Source organism: Lepidochelys kempii, chromosome 4 (genome assembly GCF_965140265.1).
Source record: "Lepidochelys kempii isolate rLepKem1 chromosome 4, rLepKem1.hap2, whole genome shotgun sequence".
Classification (NCBI taxonomy): domain Eukaryota; kingdom Metazoa; phylum Chordata; order Testudines; family Cheloniidae; genus Lepidochelys; species Lepidochelys kempii.
In genome coordinates, this window is record NC_133259.1 from 26,493,308 (window position 1) to 26,521,234 (window position 27,927).

At 44.2% G+C, this 27,927-nt stretch overlaps 1 protein-coding gene across 6 annotated transcripts; it reads right to left on the bottom strand.

Moving 5' to 3' along the window:
• Positions 1 to 313: 313 nt before the first annotated feature.
• LOC140910254 (all-trans-retinol dehydrogenase [NAD(+)] ADH4-like) lies at positions 314 to 27,899 on the bottom strand. Of its 6 annotated transcripts, none has more exons than XM_073340767.1 (10): positions 27,766 to 27,898; positions 17,776 to 17,892; positions 16,355 to 16,456; positions 15,618 to 15,759; positions 13,044 to 13,131; positions 11,357 to 11,588; positions 10,440 to 10,700; positions 6,723 to 6,858; positions 3,692 to 3,830; positions 314 to 2,786 (listed from the first exon to the last, which is right to left on the bottom strand). In XM_073340767.1, the coding sequence occupies exons 1-10, from the start codon at positions 27,781 to 27,783 to the stop codon at positions 2,762 to 2,764; spliced, it is 1,260 nt and encodes a 419-aa protein (XP_073196868.1). In that variant the 5' UTR covers positions 27,784 to 27,898; the 3' UTR covers positions 314 to 2,761. The 6 variants fall into 6 exon arrangements, with proteins under 6 accessions (XP_073196868.1, XP_073196872.1, XP_073196867.1 ...); XM_073340766.1 differs by lacking the exon at positions 314 to 2,786 and adding an exon at positions 2,809 to 2,970 and having other exon boundaries at positions 27,766 to 27,899; XM_073340771.1 differs by lacking the exon at positions 17,776 to 17,892 and having other exon boundaries at positions 16,355 to 17,569.
• Between the last annotated feature and the right edge of the window lie 28 nt (positions 27,900 to 27,927).

Below are 27,927 nucleotides of genomic sequence, written 5' to 3' on the forward strand. Positions count from 1 at the left end.
CCCACTCTGAACTCTAGGGTACAGATGTGGGGACTTGCATGAAAGACCCCCTCAGCTTATTCTTACCAGCTTAGGTTAAAAACTTCCCCAAGGTACAAACTTTGCCTTGGCCTTGAACTGTATGCTGCCACCACCAAGCATTTTAAACAAAGAACAGGGAAGGAGCCCACTTGGAGACGTCTTCCCCCAAAATATCCCCCCAAGCCCCACACCCCCTTTCCTGAGGAAGGCTTGATAAGAATCCTCACCAACTGGTACAGGTGAACACAGATCCAAACCCTTGGATCTTAACAACAATGAAAAATCAATCAGGTTCTTAAAAGAAGAATTTTAATTAAAAAAAAAAGGTAACAGAATCACCTCTGTAAAATCAGGATGGTAAATACCTTACAGGGTAATCAGTTTCAAAACATAGAGAATCCCTCTAGGCAGAACCTTAAGTTACAAAAAGACACAAATACTGGAATATACATTCCCTCCAGCACAGCTTATTTTACCAGCCATTAAACAAAAGAAAATCTAATGCATTTTCTAGCTAGATTGCTTACTAACTTTACAGGAGTTGTAAGACTCCATCCCTGATCTGTTCCTGGCAAAAGCATCACACAGACAGACAGAACCCTTTGTACCCCCCCGGATTTTATAGTATCTTGTCTCCTTATTGGTCATTTTGGGTCAGGTGCCAGCAAGGTTACCTTCTCTTCTTAACCTTTTACAGGTGAAAGGGTTTTGCCTCTGGGCAGGAGGGATTTTATAGCACTGTATACAGAAAGTTGGTTAGCCTTCCCTTTATATTTATGACACCATTGATGTTATTTAAACGTTTGTCATAAAAATGAGGTCCTGGATATTTCCTCTGTAACTTTCACTGTGGGCTTGCCTAAACAGGGACGTTTTCTCAGTTATACCAGTATAATTAAACTGGTATAGTTAAACCCTTAGGCGCTGACTTCCCCTCTGCCTGCTGGGTGCTTGACCTCCCAACTCTGGCCTCGCCCCGCCTCTTCCCACCCTTGCCCCACCCACAAGTCCTCGCCCCTGCCCCGCCTCTTCTCTGCCTTCTCCCCCATGTGTGCTGCATCCCCACTCCTCCCCCTCCCTCCCAGAAAGTCCTAAGTGCCGCCAAACAGCTGTTAGGCGGTGGGTGGGAAGTGCTGGGAAGGAGTGGGAGGAGCGAGGACCCATGTGCATGGGGAAGGGAGAGGAGGAGGTTAGGAGGGGGACAGGGGGAGGTTGTGCGGGTGCAGAGCACCTGCTAATTTTTCCCTGTGAGTGCTCTGCCCTGGAGCTCCCACGGAGTCGGCGCCTATTGTTAAACCAATATAGTAATACCAGTATAAATCCCTGTGTTGATAAGAGTGGCTTTTTTGGTTTTGTTTGCACAGCTTCCCAAGTCATACAAGCTAAACCAAAAATAGCCCTCCTACATTGGAATAAAAGTATCTACACAGGGGTTTATACTGATAAAACACTGTTGGTTTAAATACACACCTTAGCCTATAATGGCATAGCTTTCCCACATAGACACAGTATTGCCAACTCTCATGAATTTATCATGAGACACATGGTTGTGCCCCGCTGCTGCAGGAGCTCTCATGATGATGCAAAGAGCTCCTGCAGCCGTGCAGTTATTTTGGAGATGGTGACTACATGCACCACCCTCCTGTTTCCAGCAGCAGCCTGATTTCCTGTTCCCAGCAGCTGCCGGCTCTCTCTTCCCGTCCTGGTCTCAAGTATCTACTTCTCTGACTCCTCCCTGCTCCACCACTTCAACAGAAGAGAATGAGTGCTCTGCCCCAGAATGTGTAATAGCTCAGTGATCATGGCCCTCTCCTGTGATAGGGGAGACCCAGGCTCAAGTCCCTGCTCCAAGCCAGGCAGAAAAAGGGATTTGACAGCAGGCCTTCCACATCTCAGGTGAGTGCCCTAACCGCTGGGTTATTGGTTATAATAGAGTGGATGTCTCTGTCTCTCACTCTGTTTTTTTCCCCTTTGGGAGTAAGGGCTGGCCTGGCTTAGGCCTTCAATTCCAGAAGGTTCACGAATGTGAATCCGTAGTAGTGGAGTTAGGTGCCTAACTTCCCTGAAGGAGCAGGGCTTAGGCCACACTCTTCTCCTCAGCATTTCTTACTGGCTGCCTAAAGCAGTTCCCCACTTATCGTGCTGGCTTCTGTAAATCCCTTTCTTAGGTACCTAACTCTCCCCGGGCACTGTATAGAGAATCTATGTGCCTAACTCAGGGCTGAGGATATCACTGGGTGGGAGAGCACCTGAAAGTTAGACTTTACAATGCTCAGTCCCTTTGTGGATCTAACGCTTAGTCACTTTGAGGCTGTTTTTAGTCTTTTTGCAAGACGATGCCAACAAAAATGGAATGGAATGAAAACTCTTGGCATAAAAACTAGGAAACACATTCTATATAGTTAATTATTTCATGAGATAAGATACTATATACAAATAAAAAATAACATATCACAGTGTTAGCAAAAAAGCATGTTGCACTAAAGTGACCCGCTGTCTGCACATCCATGTATAAATGTTGTGTATTGGTATCATACACTTCCACAACGCTTATATCTGTGTATTTATAGCTACTGTCTATTGTGACCTTTAGTTCCTACCTATTCGATATTGTCATGTACTGAACATAAGTACTTTCTGGAATATGTAAAGAAAAGATAATCGAGTCATTAAGCAGTGAGGCAGGCTGAGGATAAGGCTCAAATTCATATGGAAGTCTGCAAAAATTTAAGTTGAATCCTTAGAAAACCAAGACGGTTCTGATGCTGCGAACAGAAAATAGAAAAATATATCAACGTTGTTTATTTGTAACTTTTTATTTAACATTTGTGCATAGCATCTGCGTATGGACAACACTCGTTTTTTACCTTCTGTGGCTGCTTCTGTTTAAAGTCTCAGCCATTCCCACCTCTGTCAGTTGTTGACCAATTCAGCAGAACTATTCTTGTGCTGGGAGGGTGAAGTGCTAGGATTCAGAAGTTGCTGCAGTGATGGGGTGCAGGAGATGTTTGGGTTTCCTTTTAAAACTGTCCCCACAGTAAAGGGAAATTTGGGCTAGTTTCTCTGCCTTGGATGGAGTAACCTGCTCTTTGCTAAACTTGTCCGTGCCACAAATAACATAATCCTGTGGGGGAATGTCATTAAAATACTTGGCAAGACAAATTTTGGCTTTTGCAATAGGCCAGATTGGACCAGATGGGCCCTGGCCCCTCTAAAATGTCCCCTCACATGCACCCTTCAAATTACACAAGTTGAACTCAGTGCTATGCTATCAATAGACTCAGTATATATCTTGGGAAGAAAGTATAAATATTTCCAGCAAAAGTGTAGCTTAAAAGCTAAAAAAAAAAAAAAAAAAAAAGTTTGTTTGCTCAGTGCTGATACCTCCTTTTTTAGTTTTGTTTATAAGAAAGTATTTTATTTAAATGTAGATTTCCCCATCCCTCTACCCTCCTCTGTGGAAGCACATGAACCCCTGCCTGAAACATTGGGCTGACTAGGAAACTGTTTGTGGGAGCCCCTTGAAAACACTGTCTCATCACCCTATCAGTTGTGCTTCGCTAAGTGAGCAGCAGGAATAAGGTTTTTGCTGGGTTTTTAAATGATGTTTTGTTTTAAAGGTGTTATATCAGCAAGATAAGGCTGGTTTAATTTCTTGATAACAACCTACCTCTTCCCCTCATACATAAGATCAAAAGCATCATTGATTTTGTCGAATGGCAGAGTGTATGTCACCAAGGCATCCAAATTGAATTTCTTTCCCATATAATCAGACACCAGCTTTGGTATAGAATCTACGCTCTTCCAACCTGCAACAAAGCATATAGCACCCCAAATCAAACAGGCTGTATTTACATAACTAGGTCATAAAAAAGATAATTTTGGTTCACGAATCGGAACAGGAAATTAGCCAGGTCAGCACTTCATTGAAAAGACCAAAGTCATTTTTGAGTGGGCTTGATTTGCCTCCTCTGGCCCAGGCAATCTGCACCCTCCTGCAACTGTGTCTTTGGGGAGATTGACTTGCAGGAGGAGATGTTTGCACTGTGATTCTCCCCTTGAGTTCCACTGGGAGAGGCCAGCATTAATTTATGCCAGGAAACTACGGAAGGTACCCCTCTCCCCAAAGGCTGCCCAAGACATATTCTGGGTCAGCGCATTTTCTAGGCAAACTTGTTATGCCCTCTCCTAAGCAGGCCCATCACAATTTCTGGGCTGTGCTGGCTGCCTCCAGGTTCCCTGGGGGGGACTGAGGATGCAGGCAGCCTGTGTCATCTCAACCTATCTTTCTCGTTGCACTTTCCACTATGGGGGGCAGCTGGCATCCTGGTTCTGCTGATATTCCCTGGCAAAGCCCAGGGAGTGAAAAAAGCCTTCTGGATTTTCTATGAAGAGAGGAAAGTAACAGCGGCTTGGTCATGAAATCCGTGCTCAACTTGAACATTTTTTCCTGTGAGGGTTTTTAAACTACCCCTGTTCTCTCCCGTTACTTCTAGAATTACCAAGTGGCACAACAGTTTTCAGGTAGGAGAATATACATGGAAAGTAATTTAAGTTCAGAACAATTATTTAAGACTCTCTCTTGCTTAAACCATGAGGTGTGCAAGGTTGTAGTTTATGGAGCTGTCAGTCATTAAAAAAGCATTTAAAGTCATAGCTTACTCTCATTCCATATGTGGAATGGCCTTTGAAGTCAATGGGGATTTGGCACAGAAAAACAAAACTGTAGGCAAAATGTCATCAACTCAGGAGGGGTCATTCACATACTTCATTTCACAGAATGGAGAACCTGGTCTCTCTAATCTGTTAGGAAGTGAGCCACCTCTTTTAAAACTAGTTGTATAATTTGGAATCGTAATTTGTTTTTGAAGATCTACAAGTTTGATAATATGTGTATGTACAACAATATAAATAGTATCCTTATCTGATTTTGGGGTATAGCTTATTTAATGGCCATTTAGACTCCTGATGTATTTATTTATACCATGTTCATCATTGTGGCATCTGAGCCTTAAAAGACCCTAACCAAGTAATCAAGTGGGTGACATTTACCCCTGTGCAGAGGGCCAGCATGAAGCTTGTGCACCAGTTCAGTCCCACTTAAGCTTTGCTTTGAGGGTGTGAGTGGTGAATAGCCCTTGTGCTGGACTTCTGCCATGGGGAATTTCTTCTGTGATTCTTTGTCTTGTGGCTCTCTCTCCCTGCCTGTGACACTGAAATTGTGTTGGTTACTTGGCTTGTTGTGTTAATTATTGTTATTGCTGAAGGCAGGTAGGGTGTAGAGATGGGCTTGTGCCTTTGGAAGCTGAAAGCAGTGATCCATGATCATCCTGACCGTTACAGGAATTGAGTTCCACAATCCTGGGCTGACTGCTGAGAGAGCTCGGTCTCCAGTTCTCGTGAGTTTGACTCTGATAAATAACTGTGCTTCTCAAAACAAAAAAAGCTATCATGAAGAATCTTTGTGGTAGAGGAAGATGCAGTTTGTCAGATAGATCTGCCAGTGGAATCTTTGAAGGGTAGGGCCATGAACTTGAACTTGATCCAGGGTTCAATAGGGAGCTTGAAGCCCAGGGATGAAGTGCTCCCTGCAGACCAGTAATTCCAGTCTTTTCTGATGAACATAATTTCAGTGATTCACAGCTATATAAAAAGGTAGGGGGAATATACGAGACTTTGGGCTTGCAATTTTTGGAATTTCTAAATTTCAAAGGATCCAGCAACTCCAGATACCACTCCCCATTCTCCCCTTGTGTAACGTCTCACTGCTATGGTTTCTCTCTTGTATGGAAACATTCTGTTTTTCCTATAAAAATACAAGATGGCAAACAGCTTGGCTTCCAAGAATGCTGTCTGAGAAGGGGGAAAGATTGTGCAATTTTAGATTAATTTTCTTGAATTGGATGGTAGACAGTCTTTTTCTATTTTTGTTTATATTTCCCCAAACGTGGTGGCAAAAGAACTGCCTTCGTGTTTTGGGAAATACTGCATATCTTAGAAAAAACAACGAGGAGTCCTTTTGGCACCTTAGAGACTAACAGATTTATTTGTGCATAAGCTTTCATGGGCTAAAACCTACTTCATCAGATGCATGGAGTGGAAAATACAGTAGGAAGATATATATGCACAGTACATGAAAAGATGGGAGTTGCCTTACCAAGTGTGTGCGGGGGTCAGTTCTAACGAGATAATTCAATTAAAGTGGGCTATTATCAACAGGAGGAAAAATCACTTTTGTAGTGGTAATCAGAGTGGCCCATTTCAAACAGTTGTCAAGAAGGTGTGAGTAACAGTAGGGGGAAATTAGCTTGGGGAAATTAGTTCTTGTAGTGACCCATCCACTCCCAGTCTTTATTCAGGCCTAATTTGAAATAGCCCACTTTAATTGAATTATCTCGTTAGATCTTACCCCCCGTCCCCACACTTGGTAAGGCAACTCCCATCTTTTCATGAACTGTGTATATATATCTTCCTACTGTATTTTCCATTCCATGCATCTGATGAAGTGGGTTTTAGCCCACAAAAGCTTATGCCCAAATAAATTTGTTAGTCTCCAAGGTGCCACAAGTACTCCTTGTTGTTTTTGCTGATACAGATTAACACAGCGAACACTCTGAAACCTGTATATCTTAGATGAGATGGATATAACTGTTCTTCCACCCTCCCACTGCCTTATGGCTAAACTATGTGGGAAAACGGACCTCCAAAGAAAGTGGCATTTATTTTCTTTCCCATTATCAGCTGCATTGGAGAAACAGGGATTGATTGTCCACCCGGAGCCACTCCAACAATTGTACAAGTTCCCCAGCCCACCATGATGCACTCCAGGGCAGCTTTCTGAAAGACAAAGCAAACTCAGATTTAAAGGGCACATTACTGCTTGTGTGATCAGACTTTAGGCTCTTACTCAGTTCATAGTTCATTAAACTTCCATGGACTTTAATGGGAGTTTGAGTGAGGACTGAGATGCTAGCCATGGGGTAAGAGGTAAATTACTGTCATGGATCAGAAACTGGCTAATTGCCAGAAAACAAAGCGCAGGAAAAATGGTAGTTTTCATCATGGCAATAAATGTGTTCAAAGGTGCTTAAAATGAAAAGATGGAACAGATCCCCCTCCCCACTACTGCAATTCAACTAGACATAAAGGTGATCTGAAAATTTGCAAAACAAGTAAGATTGACTTAACATAATTATGCAGAAAGATTGCATGAACTCTATGCCCTCCAAAAAGTCAGTACTGTGTTTAGTCTTACCTGAACAATACCATGATCACCTGTCTTAAAGATATATGATATTTTACAGTATTATGCTTGTTTTAGTAGTTCAGTCTTATTTCATTTATATTAAAAGTCAAATCCTGATTCCAATAAAGGCCATGACAGTACTCCCATTGGGTTGAACAGAACCAACATTTGGCACTGGAATCATATTCTTGTAAATGATAATACTTCATGTGACACAGTAATTTGGTTTATAGAGGATATCCCATGATTTCTTAACTCCTGAATCCAAACTTTTGCTGGGAGATAGGATAAATGCTGCAGCTCTGTGGTAAACTTGGTACCAGTTTGCATGGGTTAAGTAGGATGTAAGAAGTTAGTAATTAGTAAATAATTACCAAGAAAAAAGATTGAGTAATTTAATAATTTTTTTTTTTAAGATTTCTGGCTTGGGAAATGGTACAATATGAATCTCTACAATTCCAAAAGCATGTATAGGAGAACTTTGTATGCACCCCATTGAGGGCAGCATATAAAGGTGAGGAGAACGTACATTCAGTCTGTGTTATTGAGGGCTGGAAATTAAACTTTGAGGTGACAGATTTGCAGCCTGATCTGGAGACCTTGTTGACTGGGGCAACTAGTGAGAACTGGAGAAGATGCTGAACGGAAATGCTTTATGTAATGGCTTGCTTATATGGTTCTCTTTCCCAAACAGCGGGATGGGCAGTGTCTGAGTTGGCATCTAGTGGGAATAGGTGAGGTTGCCTTTGGCTTTCCATATGATGCAGTGGCCAGATTAAGGCATGTTGCTAGATCATAAACCTGCACAGAGCTAGGTACCAGGGAGCGAGGAAGAGGGAACAAGGACCTTCTTGTGTCTCTGTGTAGGGGCCAAGAACAATCTTGTTCCTTGTACTTCAGGTTTGAAAGAAGAGGAAAATTCTGACAGCAAAGGCCATGCTACCAATCCATCCCAGAAAAGGGGCTGGTCTCCCCTTCTCCATTAAAGCGTGCAGCAACAACAGGTGCCTCGTGAGCTCCCTGGGACATTTTTCTTGCCTCAGAATCAACACCTCAGGAAGTTGCAGCTAGGGAAGTGCACCCTTAATTAACCTCTGTAAAGGCACCCGTATAACCCACAGAAACTTAATGTTAGCAGCTTTATTCTATTCATATCAGGAGTGTACCATTTTGGGAAGAAGAGCCATTGGGGGAGACAGTTATTGGGAGGATCTTTAGTACATAACACTTGGAGGGTATTTAATTGTAATGAATTATTACTGTCTGTTTTAATAAAAACAACAATCTCATTATATCCGACTGTTTATCCCATCTAAGTGTAAGCAGAGTCAGAATGAGCTCTACCCTGACATCTGGTGGTGAGTTGTGGAAAAGGACTTCAGGAGCTGATCTCGTTTGCATGGGCACACCCACCTGGCCTAGCATGATGGGACTGCTTGCCCAAATAGTCACTTTGGCTACTGTGGGACCCCCAGTCTCTTTGTTATTGGGGTAGGAGTAATAAAGTATTGTTATCTTGGTTATGGAATCAAGGACAGTAGAACTGTACTTGGCATTTTATGATGGAGGGACTCGCCCTCAACTAAATAGCACTTGCTAGGCAAGGGACATGGGTTCCCAAGCCTACTGAACTGAGAGAGCCTGGGGATAGGTATGTGTACCTGGCATTATGGGCCCCAAACTATGTTGATCCCTCCTGTCACCACTGTGTAATAACAGAGCTAATTTTGACTCCATTAGGAGTCTTGTTATATGCTACAGAGCTGAAATAACTGATTCCTAGGTCTAAGCATTAGACCTACTTTGGGCTAGAGGTTCTGAGTGTGCCAGCTCTGGTCCCCCCCTACCCCCCCAATAGCTGAAATCACTGAGGGCTGAAGTTACTAAAGCTGAAATCACTGGGAGCTGTGTTAAGCAGGGGGCCTGAAGATATATTGGTGAGTAGTTAGCAGGGCAGCTGGCGGAGAAGAGTGGCTAGCAGGATGGCTAGTGGAGAGGAGCGGCCAGCTGGGTGGCTGGAGGAGAGGCGCAGCTGGCAGTGAAGACTGCAGCAGAACCCCACGGAGAGGCCGTTGACCCGAGCAGTGGAGCATGTAAGATGCCCCCCCCCCCATATCTCCCCCCACATCCACCCAGATTGGGAGGTAAACTCTGCAGATGAACTTCTGAACTCTGGGGGCTGCACTGACCAGGGACAGAAACTGTGGGAGGAGCGACTGTTGGATGGCTGGATTTAAGACCCTGAGGGGAAAAGACACTGCCAAACTTACTTGGGGGTGGGTCTTTTGCTCATGGTTTGTGTTATGAATCCTGTTTGTGGTGTTTCCTCAACATAATGCCGCATTGTTTCCCTCCTTTATTAAAAGGCTTTTGCTATACTCAGACTCTGTGCTTGCGAGAGGGGAAGTATTGCCTCTTAGAGGTGCCCAGGGGGGTGGTATGTAATTGTCCCAGGTCACTGGATGGGGGCTCGAGCAGCTTTTGCATTGTGTTATTGAAATGGAACCCCTAAATACTGAACCTGGCCCTTGTTGCTGCCAACTCTGACGGGCAGAAGGGTTACATGGGGGATTTGATAGCTGCTTTCAACTACCTGAGAGGTAGTTCCAGAGAGGATGGTTCTAGACTATTCTCAGTGGTGGAAGAGGACAGAACGAGGAGTAATGGTCTCAAGTTGCAGTGGGGGGAGGTTTAGGTTGGATATTAGGAAAAACTTTTTCACTAGGAGGGTGGTGAAACACTGGAATGCGTTGCCTAGGGAGGTGGTGGAATCTCCTTCCTTAGAAGTTTTTAAGGTCAGGCTTGACAAAGCCCTGGCTGGGATGATTTAATTGGGTATGGGTCCTGCTTTTGAGCAGGGGGTTGGACTAGATGACCTCCTGAGGTCCCTTCCAACCCTGATATTCTATGATTCTACATAAGAGTCCTTATCACACCTATTACCACTGTATCAGAGCACAGACCTAGACCAAAATACACATACTGTAATGGAACGCAAAACTGTATTATACAGTTCAGTCATTAGGTGGCACAGTGTGTAAAATACCTTATTTAAAGCTAACCTTAGCCACACCTGGCAGAGCAGTAAAGGATCTTATGGTGAACACATCTGGTGTGCATAAGCAAGCTCTATGACCAGTCCATATCTGGTACAGAAGAACATGACACATACCATGACAGCAACGTTACCGACGCATTCAATGGCAAAATCAACACCACCATTGCTCATTTCAGTTATAACCTCCTGAATGGGCTTCTTGAAATCCTGAGGATTGAGGCAGTCAGTGGCTCCTAACTGTTTTGCCAATGAAAATTTATTGTTGTTGATGTCAATTGCAAAGATCCGGGAAGCTCCAGCAGCTTTACAGCCTATGACAGCTGACAGGCCGACTCCTCCCAAGCCAAATACAGCACAAGTAGACCCAGGTTCCACCTGCAATAATAAGAAAGGTCAGGAAATGGCTTTAGAACCCTGGAGACAAAAGGAGCTTTCTAAATGTTTGTCTGTGATCTCCGGCTCATGTCAATAAACCACAGCAAATGCACAGGTTGGATGGGGCCATATCCTTTTTATTGTTTGAAAAACATAAGAAATGATCCACTTCTTGTGTGTTTAATATCAAGACCTTTGATTCATGACTCGCCCAGACCATGCCTCTCAAATGGAACTTGGTGTGTTGGCTTAGTGTTCATTACCATTCATTAACACCAGAAATGTGGAAACTTGAAACTGAGGTTGTATATAAACCATCAAGTACAGTTTTGTTTTTAAAACTAAAACTGTACTAAAGATTTTAAAAATATATAAAATGCTGTATAAAACTACAGTAACAAAACACTGAGTAAAACTTTTTTATTAAATTATTTTACATTATGCATACATATATATGTATGTATAATAAAAAATGGTTACAGTTAATGTTCCAGAAGAGCATATTCTTTTTTTAAATTAACCTTCAGAGGCAATAGTGCTCACTTTTTCATGTGAGTAGACCTACTGAATTCATTACAGTCATATGGAAAAGTTCCTAATCAAAGGGACTATTCATGTTAGTACAGTGAGTAGGAGTTGGGTCTTAATTAGCTCACCTTGGCAGTATTGAGGGCAGACCCATAACCTGTGGAAAATCCACAGCCCATCAGACAGACTTTATCCAGAGGAGCAGCAGCATCAATTTTGACAAGAGAGGTTTCCGCTACAACGGTGTATTCAGAGAAGGTGCTAGTCCCCATGAAGTGGTAAATCTGCTTCCCTTTGCAGGTGAACCTGCTGGTACCGTCAGGCATCAGGTCTTGATCAGAAATAGGTGTTTTAATTTTGCTATAGCGACAACAACAACAAAAGAATTTATACTTCACCGTCCCCTGCTGTCAGTGTCCCTCTACTCTGACTCACTATATGAGTCAGCAGTGTGCCCTTGTTGCCAAGAAGGCCAATGGCATTTTGGGATGTATATGTAGGGGCATTGCCAGCAGATCGAGGGACGTGATCGTTCCCCTCTATTCGACATTAGTGAGGCCTCATCTGGAGTACTGTGTCCAGTTTTGGGCCCCACCCTACAAGAAGGATGTGGAAAAATTGGAAAGAGTCCAGCAGAAGGCAACAAAAATGATTAGGGGACTGGAACACATGAGTTATGAGGAGAGGCTGAGGGAACTGGGGATGTTTAGTCTGCGGAAGAGAAGAATGAGGGGGGATCTGATAGCTGCTTTCAACTACCTGAAAGGGGGTTCCAAAGAGGATGGATCTAGACTGTTCTCAGTGGTAGCAGATGACAGAACAAGGAGTAATGGTCTCAAGTTGCAGTGGAGGAGGTTTAGGTTGGATATTAGGAAAAACTTTTTCACTAGGAGGGTGGTGAAACACTGGAATGCGTTACCTAGGGAGGTGGTGGAATCTCCTTCCTTAGATATTTTTAAGGTCAGGCTTGACAAAGCCCTGGCTGGGATGATTTAGTTGGGGATCGGTCCTGCTTTGAGCAGGGGGTTGGACTAGATGACCTCCTGAGGTCCCTCCCAACCCTGATATTCTATGATTCTATGACCATCCTTTTGCTACTGCAGTCATGGGCTGCACTTGAACAAAGGTTGTCAATTTTTTGCCAAATGGTGAGTTGGTCTTTGTGGAATACGAACAGTAGCGTTTAGGAGGAGACCAACCATCAAACTCACTTTCATGTCTGTCCTGAGCAAGGATTTTAACTGGGGTCTCCAGATGTTCTGCTAGATTAGTGTGTCACCTGGCTCCAAACAGTCAGATATTTTAGCTAGATACTTGAGAATAAATCTCCTGTGGCTATCACTTGGATTTAAAAGCTGGCAAAGACTAGTATTTTATTCATTACACTTTCTAAGTGTCTGGCAAGCAAGATGACTACAAAGTGAAGTGTTCTCTGACCCGACTCCTCTTGGCACAAAAAGGGAGAGGAAAGCCGCTGCATCTCCACTGCAGGATCTTTCCCTGGTATGGCGGGAGACCCATAAAGAAGGGTAGCTGGCTCCTATACCATCATTCTCATCCCAGTGTAAGAGACATGTTAGGGGAAGGAGGGATAAGGCATGGCTAGAGCATACTGTGCTCCAGCTACTGCCAGTTGGTGGATGGTCTATCCCAGGCCGTGAAAGTTAGAGCCGTCCCCAGGATGAAGCTGAACAGAGAATCATGGAACTGTAACTGCCTCCATGATTGTCTCTCAGCCCCTCCCAGCTGTGGCCCAATGTAAAAGCCTCTCCTACTGCTCCCTGCAAGGTAAAATACAGTATTTGCAATTCCTACCTGATCTTTTCGCAAAGGTTGGTCTTTGGATTCAAGCAGAACTTGCATTGGCCACACTGAGGGACATAGAGTGGGATAACCTTGTCACCTAGAAAAATCAATATTTATCAGATACTGTTTGTTTGTTTAAAGTTATTTACAAAATTTGCTGTTGTTTTTTTCAAAGTCTCATAGGCCCAGCCCTGCAAGTTCTCCCTTCTTGGAACTCTTGTAGGCCCTAAATATGTCTAATTCTCTGTTGTCTGGTGGCACCTTAAAGACCAAGATTTATTTGGGCATAAGCTTTCATGGGTAAAAAACTGGGAGTGGGACAGCAACAAGGCACAGAGACTGGCATAATCAGAGGGAGACAAGGGATGAGATAGATGAAAGCCAGAAATGAGTTGGGTAGAGCCTTAAAGGTGAGGACAAGAAATTTAAATTCTCTTTGGTAGGCACATGGGAAACAGTGGAGGAATTCAAAGAGGGGTTGAGATGTTTAGATCAGCGGGCAAAGAAGATAATTTTAGCAGCCACATTTTGGATGAACTGAGGGTGGTGATGCAGCAAGCCAGAAAAGAGAAGGTTGCATCACTGTGCTGCTGTGTAAAAACAAAACAACCTCCCACTCCAAAAACAACACCAAAAAAGTGCCCCAGAGGTTACAGAGGGGAATGGGAAAGCCTGATTGCATTACAACAATAGCTGATCATCAGATGAGAGAGGGAAGAGTCACCTGCTTTGCTCATTGTCACAGGGTAGCTGGTCTCTGTGGATAGTCCAGTGCCCTGGACTGGAGCAGGTAAGCCCAATACAGATAATTAAAGAGGTCTGGGCTACAGCTGGGCCTATAAAGGGCTGCTAATAGGCAGCAGGGAGAAGGAAGGATTGAGATAGGCTGAGCCCTAAGGAGGAAGCTGTATTGGAGTGGAGCTAGCTTCTGTGGTGGGTCCCTAGTAGGGTGACCAGATGTCCCGATTTTATAGTGACAGTCCCAATATTTGGGGCTTTATCTTACATAAGTGCTTATTGCCCCCCATCCCTGTCCTAATTTTTCACACTTGCTATCTGGTCACCGTAGTCCCTAGAGTCAGGGACATGGCCCTGTAGCTGCTGCTCTGGGAGGAGCAGAGCGGATGGAGGTTGGGGCCCTGAAGCCTGGGGCCAAGAGCTGAGTTAGGACTGTGTTGTGCTTGTTTGTTACCTCTCTTTAAAGAATAAACCTCCTTGCCTGAGACTGCTCGTGGCAGCATTAGCTTTGGATCTGGGGAGTAGTGACAGCCCTGGTGACACTCATCAATCACTTGTTGCTAACCAGCCCCAAGGGCATCAATTGCAGCATAAGTTTCCATTTCTGGTTTACTCTGCAGCTGCAGATCTTTTTCCTGTTCTTTCTGTGTACAATAACTGAAGGGGACATATCTCCAGCAGCATCCATGTGAATTGCTTTGTGGTCTTTCCTTCTCAAATCCGAAACAACCATAAACGTATCTGCATTAGCTACGTCAGAGTTACTGCTTGTCACAGAGTCCTAGAGCTCAAAGCCAGAAAGGACCACCAGATCACAGCCCACCAACAACACCCAACAACCAAAATTAGACCAAAATATTACAGCCCTCCGGAAACTAAACTGTTATGTCCTGCAAGCAGAGAATCGGAGGGACTGAGGTACACCAGTGCCTGAGGCCCTTGCAATAGCAAGGAACTGATTAAGTGATATATACCCAGATGATTCCAGTAAGTGACCTGCCCCCTGTGCTGTAGAGGAAGGCAAAAAGAAAAAGAAAAAGAAATGCCACTGGCAATGCGTACTAGCCCACCCTACCCAGTGTCCCATCTCCAGCTGCGGCCATCTCTGCTGTTTCAGAATAAGGAGACGCTCCCATCCCTCCGAATAAACTTGGAGGGGGAAATCCCTTCCTGACCCGAAGGGATGAGTCCCAAAGCATGAGATTTTAGGAACATAAGACAAAATGGAAGGACAATCAGGGCTGCTGAGCCTTGCCCCCCCCATCACAAGCAACCCTGTCATGCAGTCCCACTCATAAATTTGTCCAGCTCTATTTGTTAAAACTAATTTAGTTGTTTGCCCCACAACTCCTATTGGGAAGCTGTTTCATGACCTCAGCCCTCTGGTAGTTAGAAAACTTCTTCTAATGTCCATGAGCCAGCATTGTCCTTCAGCTTAAATAGCTCTTCATCTTCCCTGGTGTTTACCCTCCTCCTCTGCAATCTATTTACAGAGAGTAATCATATCCCCAATCACATGGGGGGTGGAGGGGCATGTAGGAGGAGTTCAGTTTATGTGCACTCTCTTTAAACACATTTACTAGTGCCATGTCTTCTGGCATGACAGATAACTTTGGAGACAAAATGCTTCATCCCATTGCATTTTATCCTCCACCATGCATAACCACCAAAGTTTAATTGTAACTAAACTTCTACTCTAATAGAAGGCCTGGTTTTTCACTGGTTTCTGTAGTTTATACCAGTATACATCATTGACTTCAACAGAGCATCACCAACATATAGCCCTTGTGTCAGAATGGCAAAAAAGGCCCTGACACTGCAGTGGTATAGCTAATTTCTCAGTACCTGGTTTAAATGTAGTCACTCCTGGTCCAGTGCTCTCCACAATTCCTGCTCCTTCGTGGCCCAGGATGACTGGAAAAAGACCCTCCTTAAAACTGAGGCTAACAGCATGAGCATCAGTACGGCACACCCCCGTGGCAACAATCTGTAAGGCAGTAACACTCTTACATTTACACTGTAGGTTGATAATGGAGAATTACAGCTGTGACTTGAATCAAATTAGAGAGCTGCTCTTACCATTGCAATACCACCAAGTTTGATGGGAAATTTGAGCTATTGCCTTGATAATACCAAGCACTGGAACTTCATTAATGTTGTGGTTTTGCACAACCCAACCATTGTCAACATATACAGCAGAAAATAAACATTTGAATGCCCTTTTTTATGGAGACAAGGAATCACAAAATGTTCGACCATTCTCTTTCTTTTTCTTTCTTTCTTTTTTTTTGTTGAGAAGCAACACACAAAAGTAAATTAAATCTGATTATCATGAAATTTTGTCTGCATGTACATCTTGGTGTGATTTAGGGAACACAGTACACTCTGGCTGCTCTGCCCCACTTTAGCAACACAAAACAGCTGTCAACTCGTCTTAAATGGGCTTTTAAACTATGTTTATGTTTATGACTGCTTTGCACAGCCAGGATATATTGGTGAATCTTAACTGCTTCTTTCAAATGTAATAGCCTTCACTGCTATGCTACTCCAGTTTTACACCAGTGTCAATCCAGATGACTTACCTTAACTCTAATTTCATGTTCTTTGGGTGGGGCGACTTCAACCTCCTCAATAGAAAAGGGGTTCCCTGCTTCCCAGGCAATGGCTGCCTTGCATTTAATAACCTTGGAAAGGAGTAAGTACATTTCAGATTTTACTTTATTGCACTCTCTACAGTGCATTTTGAAAAATAAAGAGCAAGATTCTGATCTCATTCATCCTGGGGTGAATCAAGAATAATTCAATTTAAATAAATGAAAAATAAAAAATAATAAAAATGTATAGCAAATGGAAGAAAAGGGAGGCTGATAGTGATGAATATAAACCAGAATTTAGGAATTGTAGAAAATTGATAAGGGAAGGAAGGGGACACAAGGAGAAATCTATGGCTAACAGAATTAAGGAGAATAAGGAGCTTTAAAACTATATTAAGAACAAAAGGAATCCTGACAATAGTATAGGTCCTTTAGTAGATGGAAATGGTAGAATTATCAATAATAATGCAGAAAAGGAAAAAGTGTTCAATAAATATTTCTATTCTGCATTTGGGAAAAAAACAAATGATATATTCTCATCATATGGTGTTGATAGCACTCTTTCCATTCCTCTAGTATCTATAGAGGATGTTAAACAAAAGCTACCAAAGCTAGACATTTTAAAATCTGCAGGTCCAAGAGTTTTAGAAGAGTTGGCTGAGGAGCTCACTGGACCATTAATATTGATTTTCAGTAAGTCTTGGGCCTCTGGGGAAGTTCCAGAAGACTGGAAGAAAGCTACTGTTCTGCCAATTTTTAAAAAGGGTTAAAGGGGTGATCTGGGTAATTGTAGCCTGACATAGATCCTGAGCATCTCATACAGGACTTGATTAATCAAGAATTAAAGGAGGGTAATGTAATTAATGCAAATCAACTTGTGTTTATGGAAAATAGATCCTTTCAAACTAAGTTGATGATATTTCTTTTTGGTAAACATATAAGTTTGGTTGATAAAGATAATAGTGTCAATGTGATAGACTTCTGTAAGATGTTTGACTTGGTACCACATGACATTTTAATTTAAAAAACCAGAATGATATAAAATTAACATGGCACACATTAAATAGATTAAAAACTGGCTAACTGACCATTCTCAAAATGTAACTGTAAATAGGGAATCATAATTGTGTAGGTGTGTTTCCAGTGGCATCCCACAAGGATTGCGTCTTAATCCAATATTATTTAACATTTTTTATGAATGACCTAGAAGACAACATAAAATCATCACTAATAAAATTTGCAGATGACTGAAAAATTGGGGGGGAATGGTAAATAATGAAGAGGACAGGTCACTGATTCAGAGCGATCTGGATCACTTGGTAAACTGGACCCAAGCAAACAATATTCCGTTTAATATGGCTAACGGTAAATGTATATATGTAGGAACGAAGGACATAGGCCATACTTACAGGATGTGGGACTCTATCCTGGAAAGCAGTGACTGAAAAGATCTGGGTGTCTTGATGGATAATCAGCTGAACATGAGCTCCCACTGTGACAGGGTGGCCAAAAGAGCTAATACGATCCTGGGATGCATAAATAGGGGACTCTTGAGTAGGATTAGAGAGGTTATTTTACTTGCATATTTGGCACTGGTGTGACCACTGCTGGAATACTGTGTCCAGTTCTGGTTCCCACAGTTAAAGAAGGATGTTGATAAATTAGAGTGGGTTCAGAGAAGAGCCACAAAAATGATTAATGATTAGAGACTGGAAAAAATGTATTGTAGTGATAGCTCCATGAGCTCCATCATTTATCTTAACAAAGAGATGATTAAGGGGCGACTTGGTTATATGGGGAACAAATATTTAATAATGGGTTCTTTGGTCTAGCACTGAAAGATAGAACATGAACCAATGACTGGAAGTTGAAGCTACACAAATTCAAACTAGAAATAAGGTTTAATTTTTGAACGATAAGACTAATTAACTGTTGGAACAATTTACCAAACGTTATGATGGATTTTTCATCACTGACCATCTTTAAATCAAGATTGGATGTTTTTCTAAAAGATCTGCTCTCGGAATTATTTTGGGGAAGTTCTCTGGCCTGTGTTGTATACAGTGATCAGACTAGATGATCACAATGGTTTCTTCTGGCCTTGGAATCTATGAATGATGGTCCCCGGAAGAAAAGCTGGTGTAACTGAAATCAGAATTGGGATCCATACCATATAAAATCAGCTTGAAGTTTAGGTCTATTTCAAGTTTGGAATTCAGATACAAGATAATCTGCATTGTTTAGAATGACAATAATTTCCCAATCTTCATTAATCTGCCCTTTTATCTTTCCAGCTCACGTTATTTACATTATAGATGCATTAATTCTCACCACTCTGATACAGAGGTATCATAAATACTATGACCCAAATGCAATAGGTCCATCCGCTCCTCTTTTCTATGTGATACGAGATGAAGAGAGGCAAAATAGAGCATAACAACCCTGAATTGTGTGCAGCATGTAGGTGATGGGGGAGAGCAGGATCATTGTCATTCTATGCCTTAGCCCCTATGGATCATGGCAGCTCTTCTGTATGAACTTCATGTATAGTCAGGGCTCTGTGGCTTGAGGTGAAGTCAGGAGTCGGACTAGCCACGCTGTGCACCTCTCAGGACAGGTGGATTTCCGTGGGGAAATTACTGCTGAATAAAGCAGAATTAATTCTCTTTTGTACCCTCCAACCACTTGGAGAGGGAGCGGAACCAATAGCAGCACAGCTCCAAAGGGAGTCATGTTGCCCAGGGAAGGGAAAAAGAACTCAAATGGCTGGTTCTGTTCAAAGGTCTCTGTAGATCCGTCGAGTGTGCTGGTGTTTCCAGCCCTGTCTCTTTTCCTCTCCACACTGTCATAAATGCCTCACTCCGGAGGGAAGGATTTGACTGAAATCCAGGGGTGAAAGTAAGTCTAGGGACTTACCGGTATGGGGCTGGGCTGGGGCCGGCTCTGGCCCCTGGAATGGGCGGGGCTGGGGGAGGTCAGAGCCAGCCCTGGCCCACCCTGTACCGGCAAGTGCTTTCTTCTCCCTCCCCGGGGTAACAGGGGCAGCCGGGGGCTCTGGCAGAGATTTAAAAGGCCCTGGGTGGTAGTGGTGGCCGGAGCCCTGGGCCCTTTAAATCATCCCCGGAACCCCGCCACCGCTTCCCCAGGGCTCCGGCAGCAGGGCTCCGGCCACCACTACTGCCCCGGGCCCTTTAAATCGTCCCTGGAGCCTGCCGGAGCCCTGGGGAAGTGCCGGCGGGGTTCCGGGGACAATTTAAAGGGCCCAGGGCTTGGCCGCCGCTACTGCCCCGGGCCCTTTAAATCGCTGCCCCAGCCTCACTGCCGCTACCCCAGGGCGCCGGCAGCGGGGCTCTGGCAGCAATTTAAAGAGCCGGGGGCTCCAGCTGCTGCTGTGAGCCACAGGCCCTTTAAATTGCGCCTGGGGAAGCCGATCTATCCTGGTACAGCGCACCGGCTCTTGCCGGTACACTGTACCGGGGCGTACCGGCTTACTTTCACTTCTGCTGAAATCCGAAGTCACGGCAGCTTGAGTACTCTTTCCTCCCACACTCCTCCCCTGGTAGGACAGCATGCGTGTCTCTCATTCCTTGGTGAGGCAAAGCTGTCATTGATGGACATGAAGTGAGTTTTGCCTGAGTAAAGAATACAGGAATGTGGCCTTCTAATAACTCTTATGTTGTTTGAAATGTATTCAACAGTTTAATTCCTCCTTAAAGCTTAAGCATTTGAAGAATCTCCAAGCATGGAGTCACAGGCTGATGAGGACAAATGTGAATCTTTGAACAAGTATAATATATACAGATAAATTATGTGCAAAATAGCTCTTATAATTTTTTGGGGGATTTTGAACGCTGGTGCTACATAAGGAGCTGCTTTGCTGAACCCGTAATACCAGGAGCAGCTGTTATAATAAAACAGAACAGGGTCTGTGGTAACAGGTTTTTAGAAAGAAATCTATAGTATTGTAAGCATCTAACATATGTGTTCATTAGTATCTGTGATTTTAGTAACATCTTGGCCCATAGTATGACAATAACTTTCTAAGTTACTGAAGCTGTTATCGCTCCTGATCTTTCAGTCCTGACACAGACAAAATGTCTTGAATGAGTAAGAACTGAAGGTCAGGGCCGATTATCTGAGCTGAACCAGAATCATGGAAACCCACAGAATCCTGCTTGTGAAAACTTCAGTGAAAATGCAGCACGCCACTGAATATGGCATAGATATACAAAGCATGTTACTTTGGCTACTGACAAAGGGCAAGAAGGAAGTTAAATACAAAAATAGCTGAATGAATGAAAGGCAGGAGCCTCTCTTCAGCTAGGGTTATCTGGAGAACACGACGCTCTAGTCATGCCTCCAGTCCTTCCCCAGGCCAAGCCCTGACATACCCCCTATGCAAGAGCAAGCCTACCTGCCTTGGGGGTTCACCTACGCCAGCAGAATCCACTTGTATCTGGTTGTCAGTTTTAAGGCCGCTCTGCCAAGATGTCACCTAAAATCTGAGTAATCCTGCACTGGGAAGGGAAGGTGATATTCAGTCTGTTCTTTTGACAAATATTATAAGACGGTCTTGGCTTCTATTTTTAAGACATATACAACTAGAAATATTCACTAATCTACCTCTCAGCTATTTAGAGTTATTACTTTTGGCTGAGACCCTGTATTCCAAGTGAATTTGTTTAACTAAGCTATGAATTGATATTTAAAAAGAAGGATTTCTTGTAACAGTGTCCAGATACCTTCCAACTAGAGCAGCCTGAATTGGGTAGTTGTGTCCTCAAAAATAGCTGAGAAAAGACACTGTGTTTGAGTCAAGGTGTGAACTTTTTGTAAATGACATTTTATGTTTTTTTTTTCCTTTTAGCTAGCTAAGAAGCATAGAAATCAGAGCTGCCAACTGGCATCATTTTAAATGATTGAGAATTTTTAAAAAATGGAGTGAACTGTGACTGTCTTACTAAAACCCATTGCAAAATCCAACTATATAGGTGAAATTCATTCCTGTGCAGAGGACTAGCGCAGGCCGACAGGGTTAGGATTACAGCTGTGCAGAGGAACAGGCCAGAGTTGAGGTTTAAGTGGTTGGGTAGGCCTTGTGCTGGCCTTCTGCACAGGGGTGTGAATTTCAGCCTATTGGCTTGATTGACTGTTGCCCTGCAACTTGTGTAGTCATTGACATCAGCACAATTTGAGTGCAAAGTCTTGTAAAAATGCTACCAGGTCAGAAAGGTAGCGTTTTATTTTCACTTTTCACTCGCTCTGCACTGCCGTTCATGAAAGCACAAGGTGCAGTGTGTGGCAATTTGAGGACTCTGTCTATGTGCAGCTGATGAATTCTGCTTGCTATTATGAAATTGTTGTATCATAGAATGCCTCTCAGTGGATCATTTGCTGACAGGACTGTAGCATGCACTTACCAGACTAGGGATGACACAGAGTCAGTCTTTAGATCTTAAATGATCACTTATTCAGATGAGACAAAAGGCTGGTTCCTATCCATGAGGACAGATTTGCAGAGTGATAGGTTGCGTGGCAATGATGTCACCTTGTAGGGTTCTGTGGTCACCTGCCAAAGGGGGCTGGAAGTTATAAAAAAAGGGTCTCTCAGCTGCCATTTTAGAGGCAGAGAGAGAGAGAGGAGGAGGAGAAGAGACCAGAGAGTCCATATGCAGGAGGACGGGGGGCAGAGAAAGGAACCTGGACTCCATAGAGGACTCTGGACTTTGCCCAAATAATTGTTCAGAGTGGTGGGGAAACTGAGGCAGGGAAAATACATATAGGTTTGTTTAGTACTTTGTATAGAATGGCGTATCTCTCAGGTGACGTAAAGAGTAATGGTGTTTAGAATCCTCTGCAAAACCTGTCTGTGTGTCTGTTGGCTTTCATTGTCATGTACCCCTGAGGAGGTAAGCTGTAAACCAGAAAGCTCACCCTTGGGTGGGATCCTGGGTAATGTGCAAGAGCTGCTGGGGAGGATTGAGGGAGAATATACTAGTTTCAGGGCCGAAGCAGCTGGGCTGCAGGGTTCCTACCTCCAAGAGGGATGTCAGATACGAGGTCTGCGCCACGAGTGCATGCCAAGAGGCCCAAAGTCAGGGACAATGCTTAACTCTGCCCTGCCCCAGAAAGCTAAGGCATGTGAGATTCAGCATTTGGATCCCCTCACAGCAGTCTTGCAAGTATCCCACAGGGGGAGCTTGACCAGATCCCTGAGAGGAGGCAATGATGAATGGACCCTATAAAAGTAAGATACTTTTTAAAGGCTGCCTGAGTGAATCTGTGTCCTGTACAACACGTGTACTGGGCAGAATTGAGACTGTGAAATAATGCAGGGAGGTCGGAGGCTGAGGAAATCACGGTGGCACTCTTGAGGTGCAGCAGTCTAGGATCCTGCTGTAGAAGTGGTGTGCCTCAGTGGAGAAGCAGATAACTGTGCAGGGTGTAAAGGATTAGAAAGATGAATTGCTTCACTTGAACAGGAGATTTTCTGATTTATTTATATTTTCAATGTTCATAAATAAACACAACACAATTTCAACTGAGGGTCTGTATGCTTTGGGCCAACATTTCCCCTTGTCTGGCGCACAGATATTGACTCTGACCAACAGTTTCTATCACATCAGCGTGGGACAGATTTTGCTCTCATTTAAATCAGTCGCTCTGCCTGCCAGACTCCTATTGAAGCTGCTCTACTTTGGATAAATAATTAAATAGTCTTTGGAGCAGGTGGCTGGACCTGGGTCTTCCTCCTCCTAGGTGAGTGCCGTAGCCACCAAGTTACAGAGTAAAGGCTTGTCCATGTGGCGATTTAGTGCATGGCAAGCTGGACTAGCATGCCATGCGCTCACTGGCCATGTGACCTGCTACTGTGCACTAAAAATTCCAGAGATCAGGTCCCACAGGCAAGATAGGCTGGGGAATGCCGATCTTCACCTGGTTTGAGGATCCTGCTGGGGCTTAGGCATGAGATATGCAACCAGAGTCCTAGAGTGAAGTGTACTGCAGATGCCCGGAGGTAGCAGCTTAAGCGCCGAGGGAACTTTTATAGCAAAACTGTAGGTGCCGAGTGAGTTTAGGCACCTACAGAGTTAAGTAGCACCCTAGGAGTGTTTGTGGATTGCAGTAGAGCCTAAATCTGGAGTTTAGGTGCTATGTCCTTTTGTGGATCTGGGCTTCAGATACTGTGGTTGTGGAGGGCTATGTTAGTACTTTAAAAAGACAGACTATATTTATCTCGGTATGATCAACTTTTGATATAGACTTTTAATCCAGATTCTACTAGGTTGGATGGAAATTAGGAATCTGAGGCCTTGTCTACACTACGAAATTAGGTTGATTTTATGGAAGTCGATTTTTAGAAACCGATTTTATACAGTCGATTGCGTATGTCCACACTAAGCGCATTAAGTCGGTGGAGTGCGTCCTTACTACCGTGGCTAGCATCGACTTACAGAGCGGTGCACTGTGGGTAGCTATCCCACAGTTCCCGCAGTCTCCGCTGCCCATTGGAATTCTGGGTTAAGCTTCCAATGCTTGATGGGGCAAAAACATTGTTGCGGGTGGTTTTGGGTACATGTAGTCAGGCTCCCCTCCCTCCCTCCGTGAAAGCAACGGCAGACAATGGTTTCACGCCTTTTTTTCCTGGGTTACCTGGGCAGACGCCATATCACGGCAAGCATGGAGCCCGCTCAGCTCACCATCGCCGTATGTCTCCTGGGTGCTGCTGGCAGACGCAGTACGGCATTGCTACACAGCAGCAGCTCCTTGCCTTCGCGGCAGACGGTGCAGTAGGACTGATAGCCATCGTACGTCTCCTGGGTGCTCCTGGCAGACCTCGGTGGGGTCGATCAGCGGCACCTGGACAGATATGGCTATCCTCCTCCTAGAGCACTGAATGGGAGCCAGAGACTCCAGGTCATTGTCTTCTTTAATTTTCTTCTCATGGAGATTCAGTCCTACCTGGAATATCTTGTGAGCTGGAGGCTTCTGCTTCAGGCTGCTCTCCCAGCCGGCAGGGCCGCGCGGTAACACCTACCCCAGCCTACCCCTTGCTCCCATGGCTCATGAAGCCTGGACAGTAGTAAGGAGCAGTTCAACTATAGGCAGCACAAGTGCAGAATGGTGGTGGAATGTGCCTTTGGACGTTTAAAAGCTCGCTGGCGCTGTTTGCTGACTAGGTCAGACCTCAGCGCAACCAACATTCCCATTGTTATTGCTGCTTGCAGTGTGCTCCATAATATCTGTGAGAGTAAGGGGAAGATGTTTATGGCCGGGTGGGAGGTTGAGGCAAATCACCTGGCGTCCGATTTTGAGCAGCCAGACACCAGGGCGATTAGAAGAGCACAGCAACGCATGCTGTGCATCAGAGAGGCTTTGAAAACCAGTTTCATGACTGGCCAGGCTTCGGTGTGACAGTTGTGTGTGTTTCTCCTTGATGCAAACCCACCCCCTTTGTTGATTTTAATTCCCTGTAAGCCAACCATCCTCCCCCCTTCCAAATAAAGTAACTATTGTTTTGAAACCATGCATTCTTTCTTTATTAATTAAAAAAAAAAAAGAGATAAGGGACAAGGTAGCCCGAGTGGGGTGGGGGAGGAGGGAAGGACAAGGCCACATTGCTTATTGTAGCCACGCTAAAAATCCAACTGTTTGAATGACAGCCTTCTGTTGCTTGGGCCATCCTATGGAGTGGAGTGGCTGGCTGCCCGGAGCCTCCCCCCCGCGTTCTTGGGCGCCTGGGTGAGGAGGCTATGGAACATGGCGAGGAGGGTAGGCGGTTATACAGTGGATGCAGCGGGGGTCTGTGCTCTTGTTGGCTTTCCTGCAGCTCCAACAGATGCTTCATCATGTCCGTTTGCTCCCCCAACAGACACTTCATCATGTCCATTTGCTCCTCCATTAGCCTCAGCGTCACATCCTGCCTTCGCTCTTTGCGCTCACTTAATTCTTTCCTGGCCTCTGCCACGGAATGCCTCCATGCATTAAGCTGTGCCCTATCAGTGCGGGAGGACTGCATGAGCTCGGAAAACATGTCATCATGAGTGTGTTTTCTTCGCCTTCTAATCTGCGATAACCTCAGGGACGGAGACGATAGGGGGAGCGTAGAAACATTCTATGCTCTACGATTCTGGGGGGACTGCATTGTCACCTGTGCTGCTGAGTTCGCCACGCTGACCAAACAGGAAATGAAATTCAAAAGTTCCTGGGGCTTTTCCTGTGTACCTGGCTAGTGCATTGGAGTTCAAAGTGCTGTCCAGAGCAGTCACAATGGAGCACTCTGGGATAGCTCCTGGAGGCCAATACTGTCGATTTGTATCCGCACTATCCCAAATTCGACCCAGCAAGGTTGATTTTAGCGCTACTCCCCTCGTCGGGGAGGAGTACAGAAGTCAATTTTAAGAGCCCTTTTAAGAGCCCTCGATGGAACGGGGTTGGTTGTGTGGACGCAGTCATTTTTAAATCAACCTAACGCGGCTAAATTCGACCTAGCCCTGTAGTGTAGCCCAGGCCTGAGGCTTTCAGTTTAGCTTTCATCCTTTAAATCTTACAATGTAATTTAAAAAACAGATATGGGGCTCAAATATACAGCTAAATTAAAACAATATTTTCTGGATTGCAGAACTTCAGCTGCTTTGTAGACATAGCTACTGAGGTGTTTCAGGGGAATAATCTAACAATCTGACTGCACAATTGTTCAGTTAATAGAACAATTAACATTAACTCAACAGCAGTCCTCATTTAATTTCCCTTCTAACAACTATTTAAGTTAGAGTTCTGGTTTACAGTGGAACAGCCACAAGCACAGTTTGTTGAAATGAATTCCTCTTGGCTTCCAATGTAACTAGATATTTATAACTGTCAGGAGTGGAATGTTGCAATCAGTTATCAACCATTGTTGTCCTGTTATTTTTTTTCTTGTTGCCATCATCCAGTATTTCATCATAACTCTCCCTATTAGTATTATATTTTTACTGAAGTGTACAATTTCTTGAAGAAATGTGAACTTGGACAGAGTTAATGGAATGAGAGTGCCTTGCAAAATAATTTATTAGGTGGAACTGTCAGGACCGAATCCTGCTTGCGTTTAAGTCAAAGGAAGTTTTCCCTTACGCATGCACTGGCCCCTATCTTCTCCTTGTTCATCAGGTTACCACCCTGTCCTCATTGTGATACCGCTGAATAACATTTTAACAATGCTCATGAGGACTGAGACTGTATTATTAATAAATAATACAGAAAACAAAAGAAGCAAACTCTAAGTTGCTTCCTCGTCCAGTTTTGGCAGTGTGCCCCGTCTCCTCTTTAGACCCTTCCCCTGCAAACTTGTGCATGTGCATAATCCTACTCATGTGAGCACTCCCACTGAAATCACATAAATAAAGTTAGTGACATATAAATGTGTTCAGGATCAGACCCTGAGAGTGTAAATTCTTTGGAGCCCTTTAAATTGGGTCAGATTCTTGTCCTTGCTGTGGTCCCGTTGGGCTGCTAGAGTGGTGCCAAAGGGCTGTAAAAGTACCCTCAGGAGCTGACATGTTGTTTTTGTGTTGCCCAGGACAGGGATGGGACATTGTTTTGGGGGTTTTTTCCCCAGAGCTGGAGGGGGTGGAGTGCTTTGCATTTCAGCAATTCCTCGGATGTAATGGCTCCTAAGAGCTGTACAGCCTCAAGTTTGCCAGAAATCTGTTTGCAGAGTATATTGTCAGTGCTAAACAAGTAATAATAAATAATACTGAAATAAAGACTGAAGGATTGGGCCCCATGTTGCACTTAGCCCTAGATCTGTAACATTCATATACTATAATGCATACTAACATTCCGGGGAAACAGTTATACTTCTGACCAGGTACACAGTACAACAAAACAACGGGGAATAAAAGTCAAACCATGGCATATGTTGGGGCAGGGCATGTACCAGGAATGTGCTCTATTCTCTGATTTGCCACATTTTCTCTTAGTCCAATTTTTTACGGTTGGATTTAATAAAAACCCTTTTCTGTATATCTTAATTTCAGAAAGAGCTCCTCTGCACAGTGGTGCCCATTCCCCTTGCTGCAGCCCAGGGGTATTGCTCTCAGCCCGACCCTGCTACTCTCCATCCCAATTGTGTGATCCATCTTCCCCGCAAATCCGCAGTGAAATCAAGGGAACACCAGGACTGCAGCATCCCTTACTTTACTCTCCACTTACTGCGCTCTACAGTGCCCCGAGCAGGAGACATGGGGATCCTTCAGAGCACTCTCCCTCTGTGCCACCCACCCCACCTTAGTCACTGCTGCAAAGGAAGAGAGCAGCATGTGATACCTGCACAGCACTCAGAGAAGATATACCCGTGCTATGCAATCAAAGAGGAGGACTGGAAATCAGCACTAAACAAGCGTACCCCATTGTCTTACTTTGCCCACTGTGCTCATCTTCTTCCCCTCTGGAGTCTCTCTCAGGAAGGAGTCTGGGCTCAAAGAGTTGTGCTCAGATCAGCAGTGCTACCAGCTCCACAGGTACAGCCCACAAAAGTCTGTCTGTCCAGGGAGCAGCCTACACTGCCCTAAATAGCAGCT

Bases quoted from the DNA above. Each gene is read 5' to 3' on its own strand.
- LOC140910254 (XM_073340766.1), bottom strand. The intron at 3,831-6,722 runs GTCCGTTTTCCC...GCTTTGTTGCAG, and splicing joins AAATGCCACTTTCTTTGGAG to GTTGGAAGAGCGTAGATTCT. The intron at 2,971-3,691 runs GTAGGTTGTTAT...TCACCCTCCCAG, and splicing joins CTTATGTATGAGGGGAAGAG to CACAAGAATAGTTCTGCTGA.